Source organism: Heloderma suspectum, chromosome 10 (genome assembly GCF_057233095.1).
Source record: "Heloderma suspectum isolate Gila_16-S chromosome 10, 16-S_ref, whole genome shotgun sequence".
In the NCBI taxonomy this organism is placed as follows: domain Eukaryota; kingdom Metazoa; phylum Chordata; class Lepidosauria; order Squamata; family Helodermatidae; genus Heloderma; species Heloderma suspectum.
This window is the reverse complement of record NC_139467.1, coordinates 15,771,406-15,798,605: the sequence shown is the minus strand read 5'-3', so window position 1 is coordinate 15,798,605 and position 27,200 is coordinate 15,771,406. Positions and strand designations below refer to the sequence as shown.

General features: G+C 47.0%; 1 protein-coding gene across 1 annotated transcript; it reads left to right on the top strand.

Moving 5' to 3' along the window:
• The first annotated feature begins 1,049 nt into the window (after positions 1 to 1,049).
• Positions 1,050 to 27,200, top strand: PPP2R1A (protein phosphatase 2 scaffold subunit Aalpha). Its single transcript, XM_084815281.1, has 15 exons — positions 1,050 to 1,235; positions 9,899 to 9,989; positions 12,655 to 12,755; positions 13,343 to 13,575; positions 13,710 to 13,857; positions 13,982 to 14,137; positions 14,455 to 14,569; positions 15,898 to 15,968; positions 16,482 to 16,616; positions 17,550 to 17,723; positions 18,100 to 18,160; positions 20,552 to 20,706; positions 22,707 to 22,849; positions 23,332 to 23,423; positions 24,774 to 27,200. Exons 1-15 carry the CDS (start codon positions 1,083 to 1,085, stop codon positions 24,788 to 24,790), a joined length of 1,845 nt encoding a protein of 614 aa, XP_084671407.1. The 5' UTR covers positions 1,050 to 1,082; the 3' UTR covers positions 24,791 to 27,200.

The following is a 27,200-nucleotide window of genomic DNA, read 5'->3' as shown; positions in this document are numbered from 1 at the left end:
GGAAGAAGAAAAAATGACACTGTTTTTCAGCAGGGCAGGTGGAATGGCCCCGCTTCACCCTCTCATCTCCCTCAGCACAGCCATAGTTTGTTGACTACGTTGGATTTAACAGAACAAACAACAAGAAAAGTGGGCTAGCAATCTTTTAAAATGAACTAATAGATAATTGCACTGCATCTTCAGACTTAACTTGGGTGTAAGTCCCGTTGAACTGAATGGGAACTTACTCACGTGAAAAAAATGTACCAAACTGGGTTACATGCCTGCAAATCTATGCATATATATTTGAAAGTAACTTTTGTTGAACTCAATGCGATTTCCTTGCGACCGCACAGATTCATAGAATCATCACAGAATCATAGAATAGTAGGGTTGGAAGGGGCCTACGAGGCCATCGAGTCCAACCCCCTGCTCAGTGCAGGAATCCAAGTCAGAGCATCCCTGAGTCTATTTTAGTACATAATAAGATCTGATCAATTGAGATTTGGCATGATATCCCTTTGCATATTTACAAGTTTTAGCCCCCCCAAAATACATTTTTAACAAGTTATCCTGCAGTGATGACGTCACAGGTTCGGCACAATTGCGTCACAGAATGCAGTGACGCCACTACCGAACGTCGTAACCCCCATGACGAGAGTAAGACACAGTTCCTTCGGTAACTCGTCCATACGCTACCCGACCCCTCAGCCTTTTCTTTCTCCCGCTGGGAGTGGATACTACCATTGCCTATCAAAAGGAATGGCCAATCACCTTTCGGGGGGGGATTAAGATTATAGCCAATAGCGTGCCAGGAACAAAGGAATGTTTGTATGGAATTTTGCGAGCCGTGCGGCTCAAACTTACGGAGAATAAAAATGTGAAATTCAGCCAATAATGTGTTGAAGGAGGCGGGAATAGAGTCCATCCAACCAATAGCAATAAGGAGGAAGGTCGAACTCCGAAATTCTAGACCAATTAATAGCAAGGGAAAGAATGAGTGATAGATAGCTGTCTCAAGTAGGAGCACAGAAAGGGCGGTGCTTGTACGAAAGAAACCAATGAGATTTACGAATTGGTTGAAGTGACATCCTAGACAAGCAATGGCAACTACACCGCCCCTGCAAGGCGTCGGTGTGAACCCCGCGCACCGTTCAGAACCGAAGCCGGGAGCTAAGATGGCGGCCGCCGACGGAGATGACTCGCTTTATCCTATTGCTGTGCTGATCGATGAGCTGCGGAACGAGGACGTTCAGGTACGGCCCGGGCCTGTGGGCGCCTAGCTGGGACTGAGGGAAAGCGGCCGGGGCGGTTATTCGGGCAGTCGAGGCCGGAGCACAGAGTCCCCAGCACAGTAACCAATCAGCGGCTGTCTTTCATCTCAGAAACCCGGATGAGAGCCATCAGAAGCGGAGCCAGATTGGCTGTAAGAATTCTCATTTAAGAAAACGAGAAGGAGGGTGTTGGCTAATGAAAGGGTCGCCCCCCCCCCCCGGTCCCATCCGCCGTGTTGCCAGCAGCAACGTGATTGGCTGGGCGAGCTCACTCTTGTTAAAGAGGGGTAACCGAAGGACCAGGAGGGTCGCGGTTCTCTTTTAATAGAGCTATTTATGGAATGAGGAGAGGAGGCTCCTGATTGGGTCAGGCCTCGCCCATTCATTACACAGAGGGTGCCTGCCCAATCAGGGAACGGTCCTTGGCAGCTGCCTGGGCGGGGTGAATCGGGGGGCTGCTGGCCCTGACTCCGTGGCTTTGCCTGCTGGGGGCGTATCCGGTCAAGCTCCAGCCCACTAGCATTTAAACTGGAAAGGAATGGATACCCTCTTCCTATGGAAGGGGCCGATCAGGAGATCTGCTTTAGGGGGCTGCCAGTAGGGATGCCATCTTGGATGTGGCCTTGTGATATGGGGGGTGGGCGTGTATATGATTTCTTCCCCCTTCTGTTACTCTCCCCCCCTCCCCCCCCCCGTCCTTGTGAATATACTGAATGCATAGCTCTTTGTTGTTGTTCAGTCGTTCAGTCGTGTCCGACTCTTCGTGACCCCATGGACCATAGCACGCCAGGCCTTCCTGTCCTGCGCTCTCTCCCGGAGCGTGCTCAAGTTCATATTCATTGCATCCGTGATGCTATCTAGCCATCTCATCCTCTGCCGTCCCCTTCTCCTTTTGCCTTCAGTCTTTCCCAGCATCAGGGTCTTTTCCAGGGAGTTTTCTCTTCGCATTAGGTGGCCAAAATATTGGAGCTTCAGCTTCAGTATCTGTCCTTCCAATGAGCACTCAGGGTTGATTTCCTTTAGGATGGACTGATTTGACCTCCTTGCAGTCCAGGGGACTCGTAAGAGTCTTCTCCAGCACCACAGTTCGAAAGCATCAATTCTTCGGCGCTCAGCCTTCCTTATACTCCAGCTCTCACAGCCATACATTGCTAATGGGAAAACCATAGCTTTGATTATATTGTGGTTAATGCCAGCATGCCGATCTCTGTACCGGTAACGTACATAGGAATGTATGGGGAGTCCATTTAGCCCAGCATTGTCGACACTGACTGGCAGCGGTTCTCCAGGCTTTCAGGCAGGAGCTTTTGCAGCTCTACTTGGAGATGCTGGGGACTGAACATGGGACCTTCTGTCTGTGCTCTTACCACACTGAGCTACAGCTCCTTTTCCATGTAATGTTGGCATATGAAGAGCCGGCTGTACTATGTTACCTTTTTAAGAAAATGCTTTTAAGGGTGCAATCCTGTGGCTGCTAGGCAGTCATAGGATAGGTCGGTTCCTGGGAACCGACCTCGGAGCCCACACACCGAGGCTGGTTCCCAGAGAACTGACCCCCACCCCGTTACGCTCCACCTCGGAGCCAGCGCAGATTGGCCCCGCACTCATAAGAGCAGTGTGGAGTAGCGAAAATGGTGTTCCCGGGGGTGGGGAAGTCAGAAGTATGGTATGACACATCCTGGGTATAGTCTGGCCACCACTTCCCACGCTCCAAGGTCCCCTGGCTAGACAGCTGAAATTGGCTGTCTATCCGCGAAAGCCGGCCTGGGGGAGCAAGGAGGAGATCTGCTCCTCACCACTCCTCCCACCCTGCACTAGATAGGCAGTCGCCCCTGGGGTCAGAGGTGACCATAGCTCTTGATAGGATTGCTCCCTTAGGGTAATATCCATTGTTAATCCTACTTAGAGTAGACCCATTGAAATGAATGGGACTTAATGTAGTTATGACTAATGTAAGTCCCATTCATTTCAATCGCTCTACTCTAAGTAGGACTAACATTGGATGCTACCCTTAGTTTTTAAAAAAGAATGTTGCTTCAGGTTTGGAATAGTCAGAAGACTTGCAAGTAGTTAATAAGCAAACATTATTACAGCATCTTAAATGTCCCATGTAGAAGAAACCAGGGTAATATTTGCTGTTTTTATGCTGATGTGCGCAGGACCACATATACACACTTTAGTGATGCAGGAGTAGTTTTGTGTTTCGGTCCTGAATGGCTACAGCACTGGAATCGATTGGTGGTGGAGTGGGGGTTGGCAGAAGTGACAGCTGGGGTGCCTTCTAATATTGGCTGCTCCTATTTGGTTTTTGTATATAAAACCCCCCAGAAATATACATGGTAGTTTCTAGGCTAGCATAATGCAGGTCTTTGCCCTGATGAGCTTAAAATCAAAATGTCAGCAAGGGTAACTTGTGGGAGTGGGGCGTGGAGAGAAGATGCAAAAATATACTGCTGTTATGTAGTGGTTTTTGATGGGGTGGACAGGGCTTAGTGGTGTCAGTTCTGGATTCCAGTACTGAATTAGAAATTCACTGAATTACTAAGCTTGTGAGATTGTAACCAAGCATAAGTATGTGTGCTCCTTTTTTTCCTCCCTTGCTTCCCCCTTCTCTCTCTCTCCAGTCATCCCCACCATTGAATTTAAATTGTGCTTGCTTTGCGGAAGAGTCCTTCCTCTTAGTTTATGGAATAGAAAAACACGGTGTTACATACATTGAGGGGTCTATATAAATAATGATACTTGTAACAAAAGGGGGTGGGTGTCCTCAGCAACATGTGTAGTTTGAGTCAGGTACCACCAACCCCCCCCCCCCCCCCTAAGTGGAGAGATGACTGCTGCTGGTGAAAACACAGGTCCTCTTCTGAGAGACATTATGAGTTCCCCAGTACTCAGACAGCAGAGTTACCTAAGCCCATCTCAGGAACTGGCATTTACTTATTTGTAAAGGTTAGAATTTCCATCTTACCCTTATGGTATTGCTGTTCCTAGGATGGCTAGCAACACTTAAAACAGTTGAAAACATTGCATTCACAACAATTTAAACAGCAAAGCAGTACAGACAGAGTCACAGCAACGGAATATAACAAAACATTGCTACAATTTTAAAATGCTTGGGACATGAGTTGACTCCTGGTGAACCTCCAAGGGGAGGGCATCTGAAAGGTAGCATGCCATAACTGAAAGGGCTTTCTCACCAGAACCCACATGCTGAATTTCTGAAGGTGCTGGGGGCAGGGTGGATCAGGAGAAGAGCCTCTGAAGATGACCTTAACATACAGGCAGATTTGTGTGGGGAAAGGCAGCCCTTCAGGTGCCCTAGTTGGATCCAGTAGTGTATTTATTATTAATTTATTATTATTAAATTTATTAATCGCCCATCTGGCTGGTCACCCAGCCACTCTGGGTGATGTACAACATACAATAAAACAGTTTAAAACAATAAAATTCTACAATAAAAACATTTTCTAAAATGCCCTAACCCACCCCAAATGCCTGCCTGAACAACCACGTTTTTAATGCACGACAGAAGCTCATTAAAGAGGGGGCATGGAGGAGTTCCCTAGGGAGGGAGTTCCACAGAGTGGGGGCCACCACAGAAAAGGCCCTCTCCCTCATCCCCACCAGTCTAGCTGTCCTGGCTGATGGGACAGAGAGAAGGCCATCCGAGGCTGATCTTGCTAAGCGGCCTGTCTGGTGCTGCTGGAGGCGCTCCTTAAGATAGGCTGGGCCGGAACCATATAGGGTTTTAAAGGTCAAAACCAACACCTTGAATTTGGCCCGGAAAACAACTGGTAACCAGTGCAACTCCTTCAGCACTGGAGTGATGTGATCTCGCCGGCGGCTGCATTTCATCAGGTGAGCCGCCGCGCTCTGTACCAGCTGCAGCTTCCGAACCATCTTCAAGGGTAACCCCACGTAGAGTGTATTACAGTAGTCTAAACGAGAGGAGACCAGGGCATGTACTACTGATGGGAGCAGATGGTCGGGAAGGAAGGGGCGCAGCCGCCGTATCAGATGGAGTTGATACAGCGCTGTCCGGCTCACAGCTGACACCTGAGCCTCCATGGACAGCTGGGAGTCCAAAATGACCCCCGGGCTGCGGATCTGGTCTTTCAAGGGTAGCCGTACCCCATTCAACACCAGGTCAACATCCCCTAGCCTCCTCTTGTCTCCCACCAAAAGTAGCTCGGTCTTGTCAGGGTTCAGCTTCAGCTTATTCCTCCCCATCCAGCCACTCACTGTCTCCAGACATTTGGACAGGGATTCTACAGCCAACCTTGGTGAAGATTTGAATGAGAGGTAGAGCTGCATGTCATCCGCATATTGATGACACCGCACCCCAAACCTCCTGATGATAGCCCCCAGCAGCTTCACATAGATGTTAAATAGTATCGGGGAGAGGATGGAACCCTGTGGCACCCCACAAGTAAGTGGCCACGGGTCCGAAACCTCCTCTCCCAGTGCTACCCTCTGGTACCTGCCGGAGAGGAAGGACCGGAACCACTGCAATACGGTGTCTCCAATGCCCAACCCCTCCAGGTGGTCCAGGAGGATACCGTGGTCAACGGTATCAAAAGCCGCTGAGAGGTCGAGGAGAACAAGGAAGGAGCATTCACCCTATCCAGAGCCCTCCTCATATCATCTACCAAGGTGACCAAGGCCATTTCTGTCCCATGCCCAGGCCTGAAGCCTGACTGAAATGGGTCTAGATAATCAGTTTCTTCCAAGTGTGCCTTCAACTGCACCGCCACCACCCGCTCAATCACCTTGCCCAAAAATGGCAGATTTGAGACTGGGCGAAAGTTGTTCAGAACTTGAGGATCCAAGGAGGGCTTCTTTAAGAGTGGTCTTATCACTGCCTCCTTGAGGGCTGATGGCATCACTCCCTCCTCAAGGGAGGCGTTCACCACTGCCCTGATCCCCTCACCCAGTCTCTCTCTGCAGCCCATAATGAGCCAAGATGGGCAAGGATTAAGTAAGCAGGTGGTTGGCCGTACAGATGAAAGCACCTTGTCCACTTCATCAGGAGGAAGAAGCTGGAACCGATCCCACAAAACCGGTTTGCCACAGGCCGCCTCTTGCTCACTAACTGTATCCACAGCGTGCAGAGTAACACACCTAATCTGATCAATTTTATCTGCAAAGTGCCTTGCCAAGGCCTCACAGGAGGCCTTAGAATGCTCTAGTGATTCCGGAGCCACAGGACCTACCAGGCTCCGGACCACTTGGAACAGCCTCCTGGGACAGCACAGTGTAGGAGTTTAAAGGTAAGCAGCAGTGGAAGCAGCTGGTATAACTGTATTAAAATCAGTGAGACATTCCCATCAGCTGGTCCCAGTTATCATCTTAGTAGCTGCATTTTTCGGAAACCATAGTTAGCCCAATAGTCTTCACAAAGGCAGCCCTATATCCATCACAATACTATAGAGTAGGAATCTGATGTTGATGGACTGGCGCTCCCATCATTCCTCACCATTGTCTATGCAAGCTAGGGCTGAAGGAAGTTGCAGATCGGCAACATCTGGAGGGCCACAGGTTGCCCACTTCTGCTATAGATTAACCCGAGATTACCAGAGTATGCCTGGCCATGTCCAGGCGAATTGTGTTCAGGAGGCGTTGCATTTGGTGCACCATCCTTACCTCCTGGACTGCACTGTATGCCGTGGATGCTAGCTGGGCCTTCAGTGATAAAGCTGGATCAATCGGCACTCCAGTTTGCAAACCTGATCCTTTAGGGCAGGGGTCCCCAACCCCCGGGCCGCAGACTGGTACCGGTCTGTGGCCTGTTAGGGACCAGGCCGCAGTAGGGGTGTGGGAACCCCCGCTTACCTTGGGTCCGCAGTGGGGGGGAGGCGATCCATCCCTCCCCCTTGCCCTGGAATCCTCGCTGGCCCTGGCCGGCTCCGCTCCATGCGAGTCTGCGGAGCTGCCAGCCGGCTCCGGCCCTGTTCTTTGCAGTAATAACCTATATTATTGGAAATAAATAATTTTTGTGTCCCAGCGGCCATTTGTGTCCCAGCGGCCAGAAGTCCTCCCCCGGCCAGCAGCTCCGCGGCGAGTCCAGGGCTGGTGAGGATTCCGGAGTGGGGAGGGACAGATCACTCCCCCCCCCGCTGGCCCAAGGTAAGGGGGGTTCCCCCACCCCTACTGCGGCCTGGTCCCATCCTCCCGCCCTGGTCCGTGGAATAGTTGTCTTCCACAGACCTGTCCCTGGTCCCAAAAGGGTTGGAGACCGCTGCTTTAGGGGAATGCAACTGCATCCAGAATACGATAAACACCACCATCACCCCAGGCAGATGAACCTTCCATCAGCGGTACCTTTGTATTGCCTGGATTAAGCGTCACTGTATACAAAGCTTTGCTTTCTCATTGGCCAGAATGCCTCTTTCTACAGTAGTGTGCTCTGAACACCAATCTGAGAGGCCCATGGTACTAGCTGCAGTTGTTTCCCTACCTGACCCTCAGCCAAGAACCATATCTCACTAGTCCTACCAAGTCAAAAGCCTGCCCCACTGAGGATGTATTGGGGGAGGGGAGGGGGATTGGGCCTGGCTCAGCAGGTCAGTCCAGTGTAACAGTTTGGGGACCTTGTGCATCTGCTCTGGGTTGAGGCACAGTTATGTAGTGGTTACAGAGGCAGGGAGCTTCTCCTAGGCCTGTTCTCTGGTCGTTACGGATGATACCCACTGATGGTAGAACTTCAAAGCTTTTGGAAGCTTCTCTTTCAAGAACTGGAAGGAAGAAAGACCATTGGAACAGGCTTATAATGAGCCACTTGTCCACTCACTTGTGACAACTGAAAACTGCCTCCAGGGATAAAAGTTTATATGCTGGTAGATATTTGCTTTTCTCCTCCCCCTCACCTTCTCAAATGACTGACCTCGCAGATAGGGAAGTATTTCAAGAAATTGTGAATTAGCACCTTTTGTGGATTTATTCGCAAAGTTGATAAAATATGCCAATTTTCTGTTCCTTTTGTCATCAAGAATGTTATAGGCCTCATCTCCTGAGTATTTTCTCCCGTCTGTTGCTATCCCCCCAAATTGTGTTCTGCTTAAGCTTACTCTTTCAGAGATGAGGAAAGCCTTGCTTTCCATGGGCCTTTTCTCCTAGCACTGTGCACATTTTCTGGCTTTGTACCGCTTGGAACTTTTTATGGCAAGCTTGCCCATGCTTAACCATGATTCCATGGGGGCCAGTGAGCGTCTTCTAATTAAATCATTAGTTTTGGGTTTGCTGCTTCTCTGTTTGGCATCCCTTGTTCTGCTATGCTGCTTTATAAAGAATGCAGAGCCAAGCAAAAACAGTCCATTGTAGCTCCACTGCATGACCGTAGAAGACAACTTTGCGACCCGTTGGGAGACCTTTTTCTTGTAATGTACAATTGCTGTAGTCCACCTTGGGTCTGCTTGATAAATTATCTGGCTTGTAAATCTACCAATGCATGGCAGGTGATGGGCAGTTTGACTGAGTGGAGCACACCTTAGCTGCAGTTATGATAAACTTAGTTACATTAATTGCACCTCTGTGTGAGCTCTATATTAGCAGTGCTTGTGCTCCAGCTGAGAGAAGGTTTTGTTCTGGAGTGAAACATGTATAAGAGTTCGTAGTGGGAGTCACTGGGGGCAAAAATCAGCTCAAACATTTTTCAGATTTGTACAGTCCAATCTGATGTATGTTTAAGTAGCTTCCACTGTGTAAAATTGGGCTTGCCTCTAAGTAATTGCACCCAGCTGCAGCACTAAGTATCAGCGCTGCATTTTAGGTACCAGAGTGATTTTTTTTTTCTAGCTGTGACTGGAGAAATACTCATCTTAGATAAATGAAGATGGTCAGCCGGGTTCTGGGTAAGTGGTCCTTTGAAGGAACAGCCTATGTACATCACTGGGGAAGGCACCAGACCTAGTCTGTAGGACTATGCTTTTGTGTGTGCACTTCTTAAAGTGAAGCTCAAGAGATTGGATGCAGTCCAAAGCCTAGGAGGACATGTGTTTCCAACCAGTGTTATCCAGGTAGAGTCCCTGAAGGCTGGTTTGTACTGTCAAAATTTGTATACAGATACATCCCTGGGTGCAGAGAAACCGGTGTGCTGAGAGCAATAGATGCAGGGAGCTGGCAGCTCTTTCTAGGAGCAAACGTACTCTTTCTGGCATCTGCAGTTAGGGTTGGTTGTGCTTGCCTGTATATACAGTCTGGTTTGCACTGGCTTTTCTCCATATGGTGACATGTGTGGGCATGATCACATGTATGAATTTGACAGTGAACCAGCACCAAGTGTTTCAGTAGGTCTAACTTATCTGTACGTACAAAGGGGATTGTGCTGTCCCATACTTGGTAGGTTATGAAGATGAGTGTGGCAGTGAAGAATTACATGCTTAGTGTGGTAACAGTTACACCAGGAAGCCAGTCTCCAGCAGTCAGGCTCATGCAGAATCGAGCCACTAAGGGCACAATCCTACGCATGTTTCGACAAAAAAAAAAAAAGGCCTACAACTCTCAGCATGCCCCAGCCAGCCATGCTGGGAGTTGTACGCCTTTTTTTTTTTTTACTGTCGAAACATGCATAGGATTCCACCTTAAAGGACATTTGATAGTCTCACCTTGTTGAATCTGTTCCCTGAATTTCTCTCCCCTGTACCCAGCTTCGTCTGAACAGCATCAAGAAACTCTCCACCATTGCACTGGCCCTGGGCGTTGAGAGGACACGCAGTGAGCTCTTGCCTTTTCTCACAGGTAATGAAAGGACCAGGATCTCCATCAGTGTCCAGTCTTAGAAGATGGGGACTGAATGTGGGAGCTGAAACACTTGCATGTTTGAATGGCAGTTTGGGCACTACCCCAAATCAAAATTTTTCTTCCTTATCAAGAGAGACAAGAGAGGGACAGGGGGAACATAAGAACATGAGAAGATAAGGAGAGCCATACTGGATCAGACCAAGGGTCCATCTAGTCCAGCATTCTGTTCACACAGTGGCCAACCACCTGTCGACCAGGGACCCACAAGCAGGGCATGAGCAGAACAGCACCCTCCCACCCATGTTCCCCAGCAGCTGGTGTGCATAGGCTCACTGCCTCTGATACTAGAGGTAGCACATAGCCATCAAGACTAGTAGCCATTGATAGACTTTTTCTCCAAGAATTTGTCTAACCCCCTTTTAAAGCCATCCAAACTGGTGGCCCTCACTACTTCCTGAAGTAGCAAATTACATTGTTTAACTATGTGCTGTGTGAAGAAGTCTTTTTATCTGTCCTGAATCTCCCATGAACCAGCTTCATGGATGACCCCTTTGGGTTCTAGTATTTTGAGAGAAGGAGAAAAATGTCCCCCATCCACTTTGTCCACACCATGTATCACTTTGTATACCTCTATCATGCCTCCCCTTACCCTCCTCGTTCGAAGCTAAACAATCCCAGCTGTTGTAACCTTTTCTCATAGAGGAGATGCTCCAGCCCCTTGATTATTTTAGTTGCCCTTTTCTGCGCCTTTTCCAGCTCTACAATATCTGTTTTTAGGTGTGGTGACCAGAACTATACACAGTATTCCAAGTGCGGTCGCACCGTAGATTTATATAGGGGCAGTATGATGTTGGCAGTTTTATTCTCAATCCCTTTTCTAATTATGCCTAACGTGGAGTTTGCTATTTTTACAGCGGCTGCACACTGAGTTGACATCTTCATTGAGCTGTCCACCACAACCCTAAGATCTCTTTCTTGGTCAGTCACCGCTAGCTCAGATCCCATCAGGCTATACCCTCCCGCCCATGTTCCTCAGCAACTGGTGTACATACACATACTGCCTGTGATACCGGAGGTAGCATATAGCCATCAGGACTAGTAGCCATTGATAGCCTTCTCCTCCAGGAATTTGCCTAAACCCCTTTTAAAGCCATCCAAATTGGTGCCCAGTCCTACATCTTGTGGGGGTGAAATCCATAGTTTAACTATTGTGCTGGATGAGGAAGTATTTCCTTTCATCTGTCCTGAATCTCCCACCAAACAGCTTCATGGGATGACCCCAGGTTCTAGTATTATGAGAGACTTAAAGCTTTCTCCACAACATAATTTTATAAACCGCTCTCATACACACCCTGTTATTTGCCTTGCTTCTCAACTGAAAATCCCCAGATGTTGTCACAGCATAGGCTGCCTCACAACATTTTATTGTTCCTAGGTACAGCTTCTCTCTCCCTTGCTCTCTTTTTTTAAGAAGTGAATCACTGTTGGTCACTGCAATTCACATGAAAGCAGAACAGAACCAAAATATGATAATTTACCGAAGAACAACATTCAGCCTTCCTTCCCCCAAAGTACTACACTTGCTGGCTTCTTAATGGAATACTGGGCTTGAAACACTAGATGGGGAGCTTATTTTGGCCCAAAGGCCAAGTTGGCTCTGGACAAGCACATTGGGACTGCATGCCAACAGTGAGTGGGGCCATCTCCACTGCTGGCATGTGGACCCAATGGGCTTGCCCCCCCATACTCCTGCTCAAACTCTTGTGTATGTGCACAAGAATTTGCACACACAATCCCCCCTACAAGTGTGTGTGTGTGTGCGCGCACACACACACACACACTCACTCACTCGCTAATCCCAGTGGGACAGTGAGATCTGGACAGTGGAGGAAGAGACCTGATGTCTTTCTCTGGTGCTCAAATCACCTCTCTGTGCACGGAGAAGGGGAGCTGCCCTGTTCTTATAAGATAAGAGACACATAAGATAAGAGGCACAGAGACAGAAACATGGTCTGGGTTGTGGAGGACTGTCTCCTGTGAAGGTAGGCCTGACTAGGCATCTTGAGTACTTTGGTTCAGGCGAGGTGCCTGATGGGATTGAGAGAGTGTGTGTGTAACCAAGAGAAGATGATTGTAACTTGCTCATAAGTAGGAATTCCTATCCACCGAAGTATCTCATCCCTAAAGATAAGGCCGCTCTGCTGATAGGACTGTTGCTGAGTACTAATTGGTTTTTGAGTATGTGTAGTGTATTTTCTGAATAAATGCATCCTGTTTCTTTCATGTGAGAGAGACGGAGTTTTGTCTGTCTCCCCCACAGCTGTGATGTGCTTTAATAAATTTTTGACTGTTCAACCTAACCTACCTTGGACGTTTCCTTAACACTCCGTTCCTCCATTGCCCAGATTCTGCTTCTCCTTTCCCCCCCCAGCAACATGCACAGTGATGGTTCAGGGTGGGACTTCAGGGAGGGGAAGGGTTCTCCACCAGGAATTCAACAGTCCAGATCGAGCAGCTTTGCTTGCTGGAGGTTCCCCTCTCCTGCACTAGATTGTGCAACGTGTCAGTTTACCTACCTGTTTCTTTGTTCCATGGCCATGCAGGTTTTAGTCTTTGCTTGCTTGCTGGTCTTTGCTTGCTTCAATTTTTTTTTCTCCTGCAGACACTATTTACGATGAAGATGAGGTGCTACTCGCTCTGGCAGAACAGCTGGGAACTTTTACAGCTCTCGTCGGGGGCCCTGAATTTGTCCACTGCTTGCTGGTAAGTTATGAGCCCTTTTCAGCAGAGGATTGGGGAAGAGCAAGACTGAACACAGTGGGAGGATTTGAGAACACTTCTGTTGCTTCCAAATGTGTGTGTGTGTGTGGGGGGGTGTTGAGCCCTCACTGATGGCCAAGCTGACCTGAGGTGAGTCTTGTCTCTTGGGGTAGCTTGTTTTTTTCTGACTCATACTGCCAAGTGGTAAAGAGAATGTTTATCACACATCAGGTGAGTAGGGGGTGCTAAAATGTTAATCTGTATCCTTCCTTTGTCTGCAACTAATATGCAACTTCCTGGTATATGCAGTGCATTTCTGGACTGCGTTGATTGCCCCAAAACAGCAGCTGCTGTGACCTGGTACTTGGACATCTTGCTCAGCTGACAGATGTGCACTTTCCCCATCACATCCGTTCCTTCCTATATATCCTTCCTCATCGTCCCACTTATTGAAAACAAAAGGCTGTGTTTTCAGTAATCCTACAGAGGCGCAACATTCTATTTCATTTATTTATTGTTTGGGGTAATGATACCTTCTCTGATTGAGATGCACTGTATGTGTAATGTGTCCTTCCCTCCTTCTGCTGCAGCCCCCACTCGAGAGTCTCGCTACGGTTGAGGAGACAGTGGTGCGGGACAAGGCAGTGGAGTCCCTGCGAGCCATCTCCCATGAGCACTCTCCATCTGACCTCGAGACCCACTTTGTGCCCCTGGTGAAGCGCCTGGCAGGAGGTGACTGGTTCACCTCTCGCACCTCCGCTTGTGGCCTCTTCAGTGTCTGCTACCCCCGAGTCTCCAGTTCGGTCAAAGCTGAGCTCCGACAGTAAGTGAGATGCTTTATTTGCAATAAAGGCTGGGGCCCATTGGTTTGAATGGTAGATGTCAAAGGGCAAGAGATGCCGATTGGATGGTCCTGTATTTCCCTGCTAACAAGTGTTGTTTCTCCATTTTCTGCAGATATTTCCGAAACTTGTGCTCAGATGATACTCCGATGGTGAGGCGAGCAGCAGCCTCCAAGCTGGGTGAATTTGCCAAGGTCTTGGAGCTTGAGCATGTCAAGAGTGAGATCATCCCGATGTTCTCTAACCTGGCCTCTGATGAGCAGGTCTGTGGGATGGCAAGTTCAATTCTGGGAGCAAGTGGGTGCTTAGCTGAAGCTGAGGACTGTACAGATCAGCTGCCCTCCGCAAGGAAAGTCTTCTGTAACCCATTTTGTGTGTTTCATACAGGACTCTGTGCGCTTGTTGGCTGTGGAGGCCTGTGTCAATATTGCTCAGCTCCTGCCACAAGAGGACCTGGAGTCTTTGGTGATGCCAACGCTACGACAAGCAGCAGAGGACAAATCTTGGCGGGTCCGCTATATGGTGGCTGACAAGTTCACAGAGGTTGGTACAAATGCTTGTGCGTTTTGACAATGTGTAGTGCTGGAGAGTCTTGTGTGGCACTTACTCTAAAATAAAATGAAGATAATTCCTTGTGTTTTGATCAAATAATCTCCAAGGCAACTTACAGCACCTTAAAATGAAACAGAAAACCTCCATCCACCATCCTTGTTTCTCTGTCTGATGGCAATTTCCTTCTGCCTTAACTTCTGCAGTCCCATGGTATCTGGTGGTTGGAGCAGAATTCTTTCTGACAGACAGTGGGGTGGAGCCATTGGCAGCCTCTTTATGACAAGTCTGGTGCCTTTTCTTCTCCCTAGCTCCAGAAAGCTGTTGGACCAGAAATCACTAAGACCGACTTGGTCCCTGCCTTCCAGAACCTCATGAAAGACTGTGAAGCTGAAGTGCGGGCTGCTGCCTCCCACAAGGTCAAAGGTCAGTTGTGGTCACTTGGCTTTGCATCCTGCCCTATTGGCCACATAGCATCTCTGTGTTTGGGGCACTGTATGAAGATCTTGAACAGAGCCAGCATGGTGTAGTGGCTAGAGTGTTGGACCGGGAGCCGGGAGATCCGGGTTCTAGTCCCCACTCGGCCATGGAAGCTGACTGGGTGACTTTGGGCCAGTCATGGACTCTCAGCCCAGCCTACCTCACAGAGTTGTTGTTGTGAGGATAAAATGGAGAGGAGGTAGAGGAGAATGTAAGCCGCCTTGGGTTCCTTGCAAGAGGAAAAAAGGCGGGATATAAATGCAATAAATAAATAATAAAATAACAGGAATGGAGTGTGGATAAGGAAAGTAGGTGTGCTGATGATCTGTGCCTTCTAAAAGTTATGATGCTGATCCTGCCTATCCATATTCTCATTGACCTGAAATCCTATAAATAGCTGCTCATGTTTTGTGACACAAATGTAAACATTCTGTTCCAGAAAAGCAGATTGAGATCTCAAATAAAACAAATCAGATGTTTCTTCTTCTATTTATTTATTATCTTATTTATTTATTTACAGTATTTATATACTGCTCTACATCAAAAGATTTCGGAGCAGCGAACAACTAAGATAAAAAAATAAAACACTATGTGATAACAAAACATTTTAAAAGAAACAAATTCTGAATTTAATAAACCACGGCTGGTAACTCAAGGAAAGCCTCTTGAAATAACAATGCCTTATATATACATTTTGTTCCATATGCCTACTTCATTCTGAACTTGTTATAAAGTAACTTGAAGAAACTGTGGGGAGGGACAGTATATGCAATTGGAATATGAATGTTTAGATAAAATGATAAAGGCCTGGCATGGTAGTGGGGGTATGAAAACACCTACTTATTTTCAGGCCTATTCCATAAAATGAGATCTAGAAACATGCTTAAAAGGCAACTGAAATTCAGTAAAAGACTAGTCTTTTCCGCTTATGAATTACCTGATTTGGTGTGGCTGCAGTGCAGGCTCCACACACAGATCAGGAAAGAAAGTGGCACATTAAATGGGTTTAATTCTGCAGCAGCTAAGCTTTAACTCTGCACATAGAAATGATACAGAATTGCCTGGATTCAGCCTTAGGGAGATGATGGACCTAGAATGGAGGTCAGGAAGAGTTTTATGGATTGTAGTGCGTTAGGATAGTAAGTATAATGGTGGAGTGGAGAAATGTCTTCCTGTCTGGTCCTTGCTGGCCAGATAAAGAGCAGTTCCACCATTGAGTCACTTCAGTTATGATGTCCCATAAAATTGTCACCATTTTACCTTCTTTCTCTTAGAGTTCTGTGAGAACCTATCTGCTGACTGCCGTGAAAATGTCATCATGACTCAGATCCTGCCCTGCATCAAGGTATGTGCCAGGAAGCCACCATCTTTAGCGAACCTTGAACCTGCTTGAAGCGTCAGCTCACGCTCTTTAATTGGCCCAATGAGGAGCAAGCTTGCAATAGGATTTGAGGGCTGAAGAAATCTTGGGGACAAGGTTCTCTTCCAAGAAGCAGAATGGATAGCAGCGTGAGACTTTTGATTTTGAGACTTACTTCTGCTTTTGATCAAGGCCTTGGTGGTTCCTAAGATTGCAAAAAACTGTACGGAATTTGGCAGACTTCCTGGCTGTGTGTGTGTGTGTGTGTGTGTGTGCACGTGTGTGTGTAAGATAGAGAAGTGGGGGCTGTTATTGTAGCTGTTTGTGGCTAGACACAGATTCATTGTGTTAACAAGTGTGCCTTCTCTCTCAGTTGCTTTAATTATGCAGAGGATCAGGAAAGAAGATGGGTATGCTTAGCAGTGGGGGATGAATAGGTACTATGTAAATGTTTACGTTTGGCTTGTTTCATTGAAAATACTCCCTTTTGCCATCCAGGAACTGGTATCGGATGCCAATCAACATGTAAAATCAGCTTTGGCATCTGTGATCATGGGATTATCTCCCATTTTGGGCAAGGACAACACGATTGAGCACCTTCTGCCTCTCTTTTTGGCTCAGCTCAAAGATGAGGTGAGTGGTTCCTTCCCACCCCCATTCCTTTGGACCACTTAAGGGTCTTCTTTGTTAACTGTTCAGGGGTGATATAGGATGGAGCATTTGCCTGCCCTGATCTCATAATTGGCATTATTGCATGGCTAGGTAGGTCCCTCACCACAGAAGTGTTTAATGAGATGCTTGGGGAACAGTCTTGTAGAATTAGCTGTGGCACAGATGTGCCTAGGGAGAGATCTACATACTGCAAACATAAATTAGCTTGAATTGTGTGGTTTCCCCCAGGGGAACCAAGCTGTAGTTTAAGGATAGGCGAAGGACCATAGGCAAGTTCTAGAGCATGTGCTTTGTATGTATAGGGTTGCATGTTCGGTCCTTGGCACTTCCAGTTAATGATCTTGGGTAGCGGGGTGGGAAAACTTCTGGGAGAGCCCACCATACTGAGTTAAATGAACCAACAAGAACAGAAGAGTTATGCTGGGTCAGACCAAAGGTCCATCTATTTGAGCATTCTGTTCACACAATGGCCAACCAGCTGCCTGTGGGAAACCCACAAGTAGGATGTGAGTGCAATAGTACCCTCCAGCTCATGTTCCCAGCAACTGTGTAGGTAGGCATACTGCCTCTGATCCTAGAGGTAGCATGTAGCCATCAGAACTAGTAGCCGTACCATTCCTACCCCACTTGCTTTGTTTTTCAGGAGTTTATGGCCAAGCTAGGCCAATTTAGATTAGTGTTAATGCCTTCCAACTTCCAAGTGGGAGGCTATGCCTTTAAAAGCAACCTCGTTAGATCTGAAGATTGCAAGCATAGTTTAGACATGGTGGAAGGATGTGCATAGATTCTAACAGACCTCCATCTTGACTAGCTCTACAAGAGGGAGTAGGTTTTAGGGGTTGCAGGTGAGGAGGGGGACACTCTCCTGATCTCAACTGTTCCCTTTTTTGTCAGTGCCCTGAAGTCCGACTCAACATAATCTCCAACCTGGACTGCGTGAACGAGGTGATTGGCATCCGGCAATTGTCCCAGTCCCTGCTGCCAGCCATTGTGGAGTTGGCAGAGGATGCCAAGTGGCGGGTGCGGTTAGCCATCATTGAGTACATGCCCCTTTTGGCAGGGCAGTTGGTAAGTGCTCCTTTGCCCTTTTAGAAATGAATAAAATGGATGTGATGTGCTGGGAGAACATGGTAACCAGAACGTTTGTGGGCCAGCTGGACCTGGTTTACAACAAGAGGGTTAAGTCTGTGTGGAAATATCTGGCTTGTGTTCCATCCAGCTTGTGGTTGGGGTGGAATATGGTGGTTATCACCAGTGAGCAATAGCCAGGGAGTACTGGCTGTTCAGCCAACACCTTGGGGCTTTCCACATCCTTTGTAGTGGTTTACCTGCCATTTGAGCAACATCCCCTTCTCCCAAGTTTTGTTTCTGGCTGTGGGAATCCCATAGCTGGCAGTCTTGCAAGTTAATTTGGACTCATTTGGGTTAATTTTCCCATCTTCAGGGGGTGGAATTCTTTGACGAGAAGCTGAATTCCCTATGCATGGCGTGGCTGGTCGATCATGGTAAGGCTCTCAGTTTAAACAAATAGGTTCTTATGGCTTCCTCTCTTGCCCACTTTCCTCCTTTAATGTTTGCTGCATCTGCTACATTTAAAGAATCCAAGTGTAGTCTGTCGAAGTAAGGAAGGGTAGAATATCTAATCTGGACAGGGTTCCATTCCCCCTAAAAGATCAGGTTCTCGGCTTCAGGGTGGTTATTGATCCAGTATTGCCATCAGTGGGATAAGTGACCTCTGTGGTTCAGAGCATCTTTTACCAGCTTTGGTTGATAGGCCACTGTGACCTTACCTAGACAGAGAGAGTCTTGCTTCTGTTATTTGTGGTTTGTAACCTCCCATTTGGATTACTGCAATGCATTGTGTGTGGGGCTGTCTTTGAAAACAGATGGGGAATGTCAGTTAGTCCAAAATAGGGCTGCAAGACTGTAAACTGGGACTGAGCGATTTGATCATATTACAGCAGTGCTTTATCATCTGCACTGGCTTCTAGTCACTGCTGAATCAGAGGGAGATGAAACAGCAGGGCAGGCACCCCTCCATTGTGGCTGGATATAGCCTCAGCTGAGAGCCGTTCTCCTTCCTGCTACCAACTGTCAATGCTGAGGCCATCAGAGGGAGAGGAAGCAGCAGCAGCCCTTTCACTGTGCCCATGACCTGCTGAACTTTGCAACTAAGAATCTTGTGCCTGAATTGGCTTTTTTCCTCCTCCCTCCCAATCCCCTATCCTTTTGTGTCACATATTTTAGATTGAAAGGCTGTGGGCAGGGACTGTTTTTTAAGAAACATCTTTGTAAGCCACTTTTGGAGCCGTTTTGACTAAAGGACAGGATAAAAATGCTATAAATAAATACTTTCTGGGCCCAATTCAAAGTGCTGGTTCTGAGCTACAAAGCCTTAAATAGCTTAGGACTGGGTTACCTGAAGGATTGCCTCCCACATGTACCAGACCCCGAGTTCATTTTCAGAGTCCCTTCTCTGAGTTTCTGCACCAAGTCTGGTGCGGTGGGCGGCTACTGGGGGAAGTATCTTTTCAGTGTTGGACCCCAGCTTTGGAATGCTCTCCCTAGGAAAGCTTTCCAGGCCTATTTTCTGGTCTTTTGCATACCAGGTGAAGACCTTTTTTTTATTTTATTTTCCCAGGCCTTCTATACTCTTAATTTTTAAATCTACCATCTGATTAATTGGTTTCCTGGTTAAACTTTATTGTTCTTAAAACTATTTTTGTTGTTGAAAGCCACCCAGAGAACTTGGTTGTTGAGCAGTGCATAAATATTGTTAATAAATAATACATGCAGTACAGATCTGTACAGGAATAGGACATCCATGTTAAAGGCCTAATTTAATGAATCTTGTGCAGTTATGCTATTTCCTGTAGGAATGGGGCCATAGCTCAATGGGAGATCACCTGCTAAAGTAGTTCACTGGATTCTGGCCCAAGTCTTCAAAATATCAAGTGCTTTTATATCTAGCTGCTAGTAATCTATAGCATTGAAAGTGTACGTCAAAACTAATGGGATCCATTGTGTAAATTCCTTTCTCCAGCAGAGAGAATTGACTCATTGAAGCTTTTAGTGCAGGAATGAAAGATGTTAGGTTGCATTTTTGTCTTTCATGAAAGAGTTCTTTTCCAGCCATGGAAGCAATTAAATTCAGGTTTAATGGCAGTACTTTTTTCATGATGTTAAAGTATAGTAGTTTGTTTCTATGGGTTTTTTTCCTGCATTACCTCAGTGTGTACTCAGCCAAGGATGTTCACAGATTGATTTTTCTAGTAGTCTTTTGTTTTTTCATGCTACCAACATTTACATGTTTGGTGCCTTTTTGAGAATGTTGAAAAGTGGGAGGACCCAAAGTCTTCTAAACAAAAGCTGCTATTTCTTTTTAGCCTTCCTTTAAAAAACAAAAACTCCAGTCACTCTCCATAGGCAAAATGGGTTGAAAAATTAATTTGCACCTTTCAGTTTCTTCATCCAATGAAATTGTCTGCCAAGTACCAATTCACATTTTAATTGACTAATCTACCCAGACATTCATTGCCAGCTCTAAATGTTTCCATGAGAGGGTCACACCCCCTGCCCCCACCTCGTCTGTCTCCCAACATGGGTCCTCATACACAGGGGACCAAAGCTGTTTCCATTCCAAAATTCATCCTGAACCCCAAATGAAATGGACCATTTCCTAATGCTTGATTACAGGCAGTAAGAGCTTTAGGTTAAAATACACTTGTATTTTGGGATTTTTGGCACCACCCCTCACTGGAATGCGGCCCCCAAGAGCTTCTCTTAAATTTAATTTGGCCCTTGGGCTGAAAGAGGTTTGACACCCCTGGCATAGACCATGCTTTGCTTTAACCTAGGTAGTTAGGTCACGCTGCTGCTCTCTTTCTTGTCCCCAGTCTACGCCATCCGAGAGGCGGCTACTAGCAACCTCAAGAAGCTTGTGGAGAAGTTTGGCAAGGACTGGGCCCATGCCACAATCATCCCCAAGGTGCTGGCCATGTCCAATGACCCCAACTACTTGCACCGCATGACCACGCTTTTCTGCATCAATGTGAGTCGGGGCAGGGGTGGGGTGGGGTGGGGTGGGGAGGATGTTGGGATGAATTCAGGGAAAGGTGAAGAAGTTGATCCCTGCTATACAAGCACGGCCAGTTCTGCTTTAGGAAAGACAAACGCTTGCTACTGGAGTGAATTAAGGAAATTGGCTTTTTTTCTTTTTGAACTTAAAACATTTTATTGGGTGGGGGTGGGGGAAAGGAGAATGTTACAACACACACAGGCCTGATTTGTATGCAGTGTTAAGCTTGTATCCTGTCCAATTGCTCCTGCTGGAAGTGGGAGTGGCTAAACCATGGACCTTTCAGTCTGAGGTTGTTTATTGATACGGGCGAACTGGGAAACCATAAGCCAGGGTGTCTCTGGAAGTCTGGCTTATCATTGTCCAAACTGCCCCGCCCCCCCCCCCAAAAAAAAAAAAACCCAGAATAAAACAAAGCAAAAGAAGTATATTTCTTCAGTCTAGGAAATGCATAACATCAGATAAGTGTCAGTTACTCCAATTATGCCATGCCATCTAATACCTGGGATCAAGGGACCCCAGAATGCATAAAAATTGTTCTGTATGCTATTACAATATAAATTGATAGTCCTTACTTTGTCACGTACCATGTTCTGTTTAGCCATTTTGGCATAGAACGAGCATGAATTGATTTCCATTTGCATGCAGATAAGAGTCTTGCTGCCAACAATACACTACTTGCCAATATTTTAGTTGCGATTTCAAACATTTCTTTAAGATTGCCTCTCATAAAACTGTTATTGGATTCAGAATTAACTGCAGATTTTTCATATCACTGCAACCTTTGGGGAGTGTTATGTGCAGAACTCTGGGTATTTTTTTCTTGAAATGTAACTTCTGTGGGATGACTGGGAAGGAAACCTGCTTCAGGGAATCATTGAGGGATGGAGTGCGGGAGGAGAAGGATTGGGGCCATTGGAAGAGGACACACTATATTCCAAACCTGAGAGTTTGTATTCCAAACCTGAGAGTAAGAAATGTTGTTCAGGTAGCAGAATTAATCTTTTCTTGAAACACATTTAGGGTTGCTGTAAGGCTCCAGGCCTGAACCAAGCTATTAGTAGTTTTAGAGTGGCTTAGATCCATAATGCTGTCTGCCTTTGGTCAGAGGGCTGCTGATTCCCTTAACCGGCCTCTTGATGTAGTCAGATGAGTCAAAAGGGTGAGAAGCAGCTCCAAGAACATTCCTTGCTAATGAGAGTGTCTTATCACTGATGTGCCTGAGAAGCAGAGTTTGTTTACCTTAAAGCTACAGGTGGCTGTGCTGAGAACCTAGCGCTGTTAGTCCATTATGGGAATGCATGCTAAGGGGTGCCTGCTGCTGTTATGCTGCCTATTGCTAACATGTATGGTATAAGACCCATTGTACCCCTTGGCTCTTGGTTCAGAGAAGCTGTCTGATCCAACCATTGGGTATGCCTGCATACTGTAAGTTACTCAGTAAAGTATCTCCTTGTAAGTAAACAATTGAATCTGATTTATCACTATCTTGGCACCTCTAAATTAAAAGTTCAATGCCCACTGCAGGAGTGATACATTTTCCTTGATGCAGAATCTCATGTTTAGCACCCTGCATATAAGAATCGTTTCTCAGTGGAATAATCTTCCAGGGAAGGTTTGATTGGTGATAGTTTTAAGTATTGGATATCCTGTTTTTGAGGGCAGGAGAATCAACAACCTAGCCTGCTGGCTTCCTTTCTGAATGGTTCTTCCAGAGCTCCCATGGGAATGTTTATTCCTGCTCTTTGTGTTAACGTGTTGAAAAATCTTTGAGGCACTTTACTCGATTAGTAGGAGAGCCCACTGCTTTCTGATGGCTGGAACATCATTTTAGCTCATAGCCAAGCCTGGCAAAGTTCTGTATAGGAAGAAGCAGAAGAGGCCTAGCAACAAAGGCAAAACGAAACCTCAGCGTCTGAGGTCCAGGTTGCACAGGACTCTTGACCCAGCGCCACGATCCCTTTCCTCATTAGGTGCTGTCTGAGGTGTGTGGACAGGAAATCACCACTAAGCACATGCTTCCCACTGTCTTGCGGATGGCAGGCGATGCAGTAGCAAATGTCCGCTTCAACGTGGCCAAGTCCCTTCAGAAAATTGGACCAATCTTGGACAACAGGTACCTGGGAATCTCTGTGCTGTGCTGAACCCTCTATGGTAGAGGTGGGGAAGCTCAGGCTCGGGGGCTCCCCATATCATCATACCGTTTCCCCCCAACCACCCATGGTTTGGTGGTTTCCTGGCTTTTGTGCCGTTTTTTTCTCCATTCTAAAAGACTGAAGAGCAGTAAGAGCTTTGAGCTACAAGATGCTGGTATTTTTGGCCCTGCCCTTTTGCCTTGAGCCACACTTCTTTGCTTTCAGCCTCCCCGCTCCCCTCCAAATGTGGCCCCTGAGAGCTTCTCTGAACTTCATTTCGGCCCTGAGACTGAAAGCGATTCCCCATTCCTCTTCTATGGCAACAGTCTTGTTCTTCTCATGATTAGAGGATGCATTTAAGTGGGGTGGGGGAAGAATGCAGGGAAAGCACTGAGACCTCTGGAGGTCCTTAGATACTGGCCCTACCTTCTGCTGCTTATCCTCTTCCACTCTTACCCCGTAGCACCCTTCAGAATGAGGTGAAGCCAGTGCTGGAGAAACTAACGCAGGACCCTGATGTGGATGTCAAATACTTCGCCCAGGAGGCGCTGACTGGTGAGTTGGGAGTGGCTTTTCCGCAGTGGGGACAGCTCTGTCCTGTACTGAGACAAACACTTGCATGCCAGCTTTCTGGTCTGCTTCTAGCTGAGAAAGCTGCTGTGGATGATGGGAGTCCTTCTGAGCAAAGGCCACTTCTCCTTTTAATTGCTGTTTCTGGAGTGCCATCTCTGTCCCTGACATTGAGTGGGTGCAGATCAGTGAGTTTCCCGTTAGTTGAATACTTCCAGCTAAGGGGCTTGTGGAGTTGCCATCACCAGGGGAGGTAAGAGAGAGCTTGGACTGGGAAGCACGGGCCTTGGGACATATGTGAATTCCTACCCTGGTCAAGCAACAGGGGTGCTGATTTTAGCCCTGCTGGATCTGACCAAAGGCCCATCTAGTACAGCAAGCTGTTTCCCACAGGGGCCAACCAGATGCCCCAGTGGGAAACCCACGAGTAGGTCATGGGGGCAATAGCACCCTCCCTGTCATGTTCCCCAGTAGCTAGTATAAAGAGGCATTCTGTCTGTGATCCTGAAGGTAGTATATAGCTGTCATGACTGTTTAGTACCTATTAATAGCCTTATCCTTCATGAATTCCTCCAATCCCCTTTTCAAGCCATCTAAGTTAATGGTTGTCACCACTTCATATGGTGGCAAATTCCATAGTTTAACGATATGTTGTGTGAAGACCCACTTCCTCCTGTCTGTCCAGAATCTCTCACCATTCAATTATTAGATAAAGCCAGCTTCTGGTATTAAGGGAGAGGAGCAAAAACCACTCTCTCTCCCTCCCCCCCTTGCCCCCCCCATGCATAATTTTATAAACCTCTGTCATGTTCTCCCTTGCTTGCCTGAAAGACCCTTTCCTTGTAGGGCAGTTTCTCCAATCTCTTGATGGTTTTGGTTGTCATTTCTTGGAAACCTGGAGCAGAATATTTTGCCAGGGCTAGTTGGCACAGAACATGTAGATCACTCAGTTACTTTGGGCTTGGTGACTGTTGGCTAGTTGCATGAACCGACTCTGTTGAAGAAGCTTCCAGATCAGACAGCACAAATGCTGTCTCTCAGTGACTTCTGATGATTCATTCACATACTGCAGTCATCAACCAATGAGCCTGTGAGGGTGGCTCAGCCTTTGTTCTTGCTCCTTTTGGCTGTACAATTTCTTGACTCTGGGCTTTGACCCTCCCTGTTTTCAAGGTAGCTCGAGCAATAGATGTTCATGACATACAAGGTTGTGATCTGGGATCGTTTGTGCAGGGGAGAAACCTAGTCCATAATGAAAACTGGTTGTGAAAGTGATTGCAGATGACTTTTTAAAAGAAGCTTTCAGAATTTAACCCATTCTGTCTCTTCATACAGTGTTGGCGCTGGCTTGAGCCCTAGGACCTGGCTCTGATGTCTCTTCAACTTGGATGCTGTTGGACCGATCCTGCTCTCCCCTCTTCCTTTTCCCTGCATGTGTTTCACCAGCCTACCCATCCCCATCAGATCCACATGGTGGTCTCAGCCAGTGGCTGATTCTAGTCCTCTTTGAGGCCATCTCCTACTCTTAGCTCCGTGTTTTCAGACCTTCTTGGGCAGCTGTGATATTCTCTCCATTTCCCATCTTACAGGTTCTGTTTTTGTTTTGTTCTATCACCAGGGGGCAGCACATGGCAACCTCCAGTTCTGTGCCCCCTGGTGCAAGCTTGCAAGAGAGGCAGAGCAGCCCCTTAAAACCCACACTTGGCATGATTAATGTGAGCTCTTCAGGGCGGGGTGAGGGAACCTGCTGCTTGGGGGGCCCGATTATGTTTTGACCACAGTCTGCTTGAGAATGTCCCACAGTGGTGTATGTTGCAGTGCACAAGGTATCAATTTGGCCTTTCTCCCGATGATCTTCGCTCGGCTGGCAGCCTGATTGCTCCTGTAACTCTCCCATCCCAGTTATTAAAAAGGCCTACAATTTTCCATTCAGTGTTTAACCACACACAAAATGAGCTAGTAGCCAGGAGGGTGCCTTTGTTAGCAAAACCTCTCCTTTGCTTGAAATAGAATGGAACAGGGCTCCCCCCGCCCCCCCAAGCTCCAGAGAAGGTGGGAAGAACTGGTTAAGCCTCTATTAAAATCAACCTGTTGGTCAGATATGCTAATCTGTTTTCTATTTCATGTGCCTCTCATGCACCCCCCTCAGGTTGGCAGCCCCCTCTGCTAGGAGGAGGTAGCCATCTGAAATGGTACCTGTAGTGAGAAGCTGTTGAAGAAAACCTGACCTGGAGTGGAGTTTATAAAACCAGCAGGCATTGAGTTGCCTTGGGGCCCCTCAGCATTGGGATACTACCTCTGGACTAAACTTAGATTTGCACTCCTGTTGTCTTAGCCAGAATTTCAAGCTAAGCCCTTCCTAAATTTGGAGGGGCAAGGGGACGGGGATGCTTTATGAGAGGGGATACCCATTGCCAGGGACATGAAGGGAAATCACATGGCTTTCTCTAGTGAAGCTTGGACTATCCAGTGGTGTGTTAACTGATTGGAATTCCCAGTTTCTATCATGTGATTGTAAAAATAAATTAAAAATGAACAACTTCCTCCTCCCTTCTGCTCAACCTTTGCCACAATTATCACCCGATCCCACCATTTCTGCTCCTGCCTCTGTGGTTCTTGCACTGGACAAATAAAATAAGTGTGTGTTCTAACCACACACCCCTTCACACTCTCTCTCTCTCTCTCACACACACACACACACACACACACACACACACACCTCTGTTAGTGGCATGTCATTTTAAATTGTTGGAATTTTTGTGTGTGTACACTTGTTTATTTTTTCTCCTCATGATTAATAAAATGTTTGATCGTTATTCGGCATCTTGCTCACTTCAGGGTGGTGGCGGGGGGTGGGAATGGAGTCAGGTCAGTGAGCCTTTTGGTTTGAGTAAAACGTTTTGAAATATTTTAAGGTGGGGCTGAAGAACCTGCGGCACTCCCAATAGTTAGACCACAACTCCCATCATCCCCAACCAATGGCCATGTTGGCTGTGGTTGATAGGAGTTGGAGCTGCAGCTTTCTCACCCTTCCTAAGGAGAGCTGTTTGCAGCGAGCCAGGCAGGGAGCTTAATACCAAAGAGCATAGTAGCACACTTGCACAGCTTCCATTAATTCCGGTACGGCCTGTGCAGAAGATTTCCCTACCGAATTGTGTGATCTAAGTCTCAGACTGAACCTTGAGCCCCTTATTCCTTGTCTACAGCAGACAATAGATCTCTCTTCTCCAAACAAAAAAGAATCGGCCTTTTTGTGTATTTGATGGGCATCAAGTTCCCTCTTGTATTTTCAGGCTACACAGACTCGGTTACTACTTCTTTTCATGTTGGTTCTCCAGACACCTTAATCATCTTTAGCGCTTTTTATTTCATTGCTGAACTACTCTTGTGCTTAGACAGTTCTTCCTATTGTTGAAGAGCATCTCAGCAGTGGAATCCAATGAATAATTGTAACTGCACAGTTTTGAAGGACTTTATTTCCAAGAATTGCAGCCTCCAGGACTGGAAAGATTGTTGTGAAGGAGAGGCGGACAGAAAGAGTGAGTGTGTGTGTGTGTGTGTGTCCCTCAGTTTATTACCAAAGAACCCCTCGCCACTGCCACTTTCCATCCATCTAGCTGTGTGCTCTCTCTTAGCAAATATTTGCATCTCCCAGGAGGAAAACTGTTCTGGAGATGGACCAACTCCTCCAGCTTGCGGAGGGGCTTTGATAGCAACTAGTATTCCCTGGCGTCTCAGCATTAAAACTACATTTATTCAGCC

What these genes read in the sequence shown, in the direction of transcription:
- PPP2R1A (XM_084815281.1), top strand. Translation starts at nt 1,083, where the DNA reads ATGGCAACTACACCGCCCCTGCAAGGCGTCGGTGTGAACCCCGCGCAC. An exon ending in GCTCTTGCCTTTTCTCACAG is followed by an intron (nt 9,990 to 12,654) that starts GTAATGAAAGGA and finishes TTTCTCCTGCAG; the next exon opens with ACACTATTTACGATGAAGAT. An exon ending in CCCTTTTGGCAGGGCAGTTG is followed by an intron (nt 17,724 to 18,099) that starts GTAAGTGCTCCT and finishes TCCCATCTTCAG; the next exon opens with GGGGTGGAATTCTTTGACGA.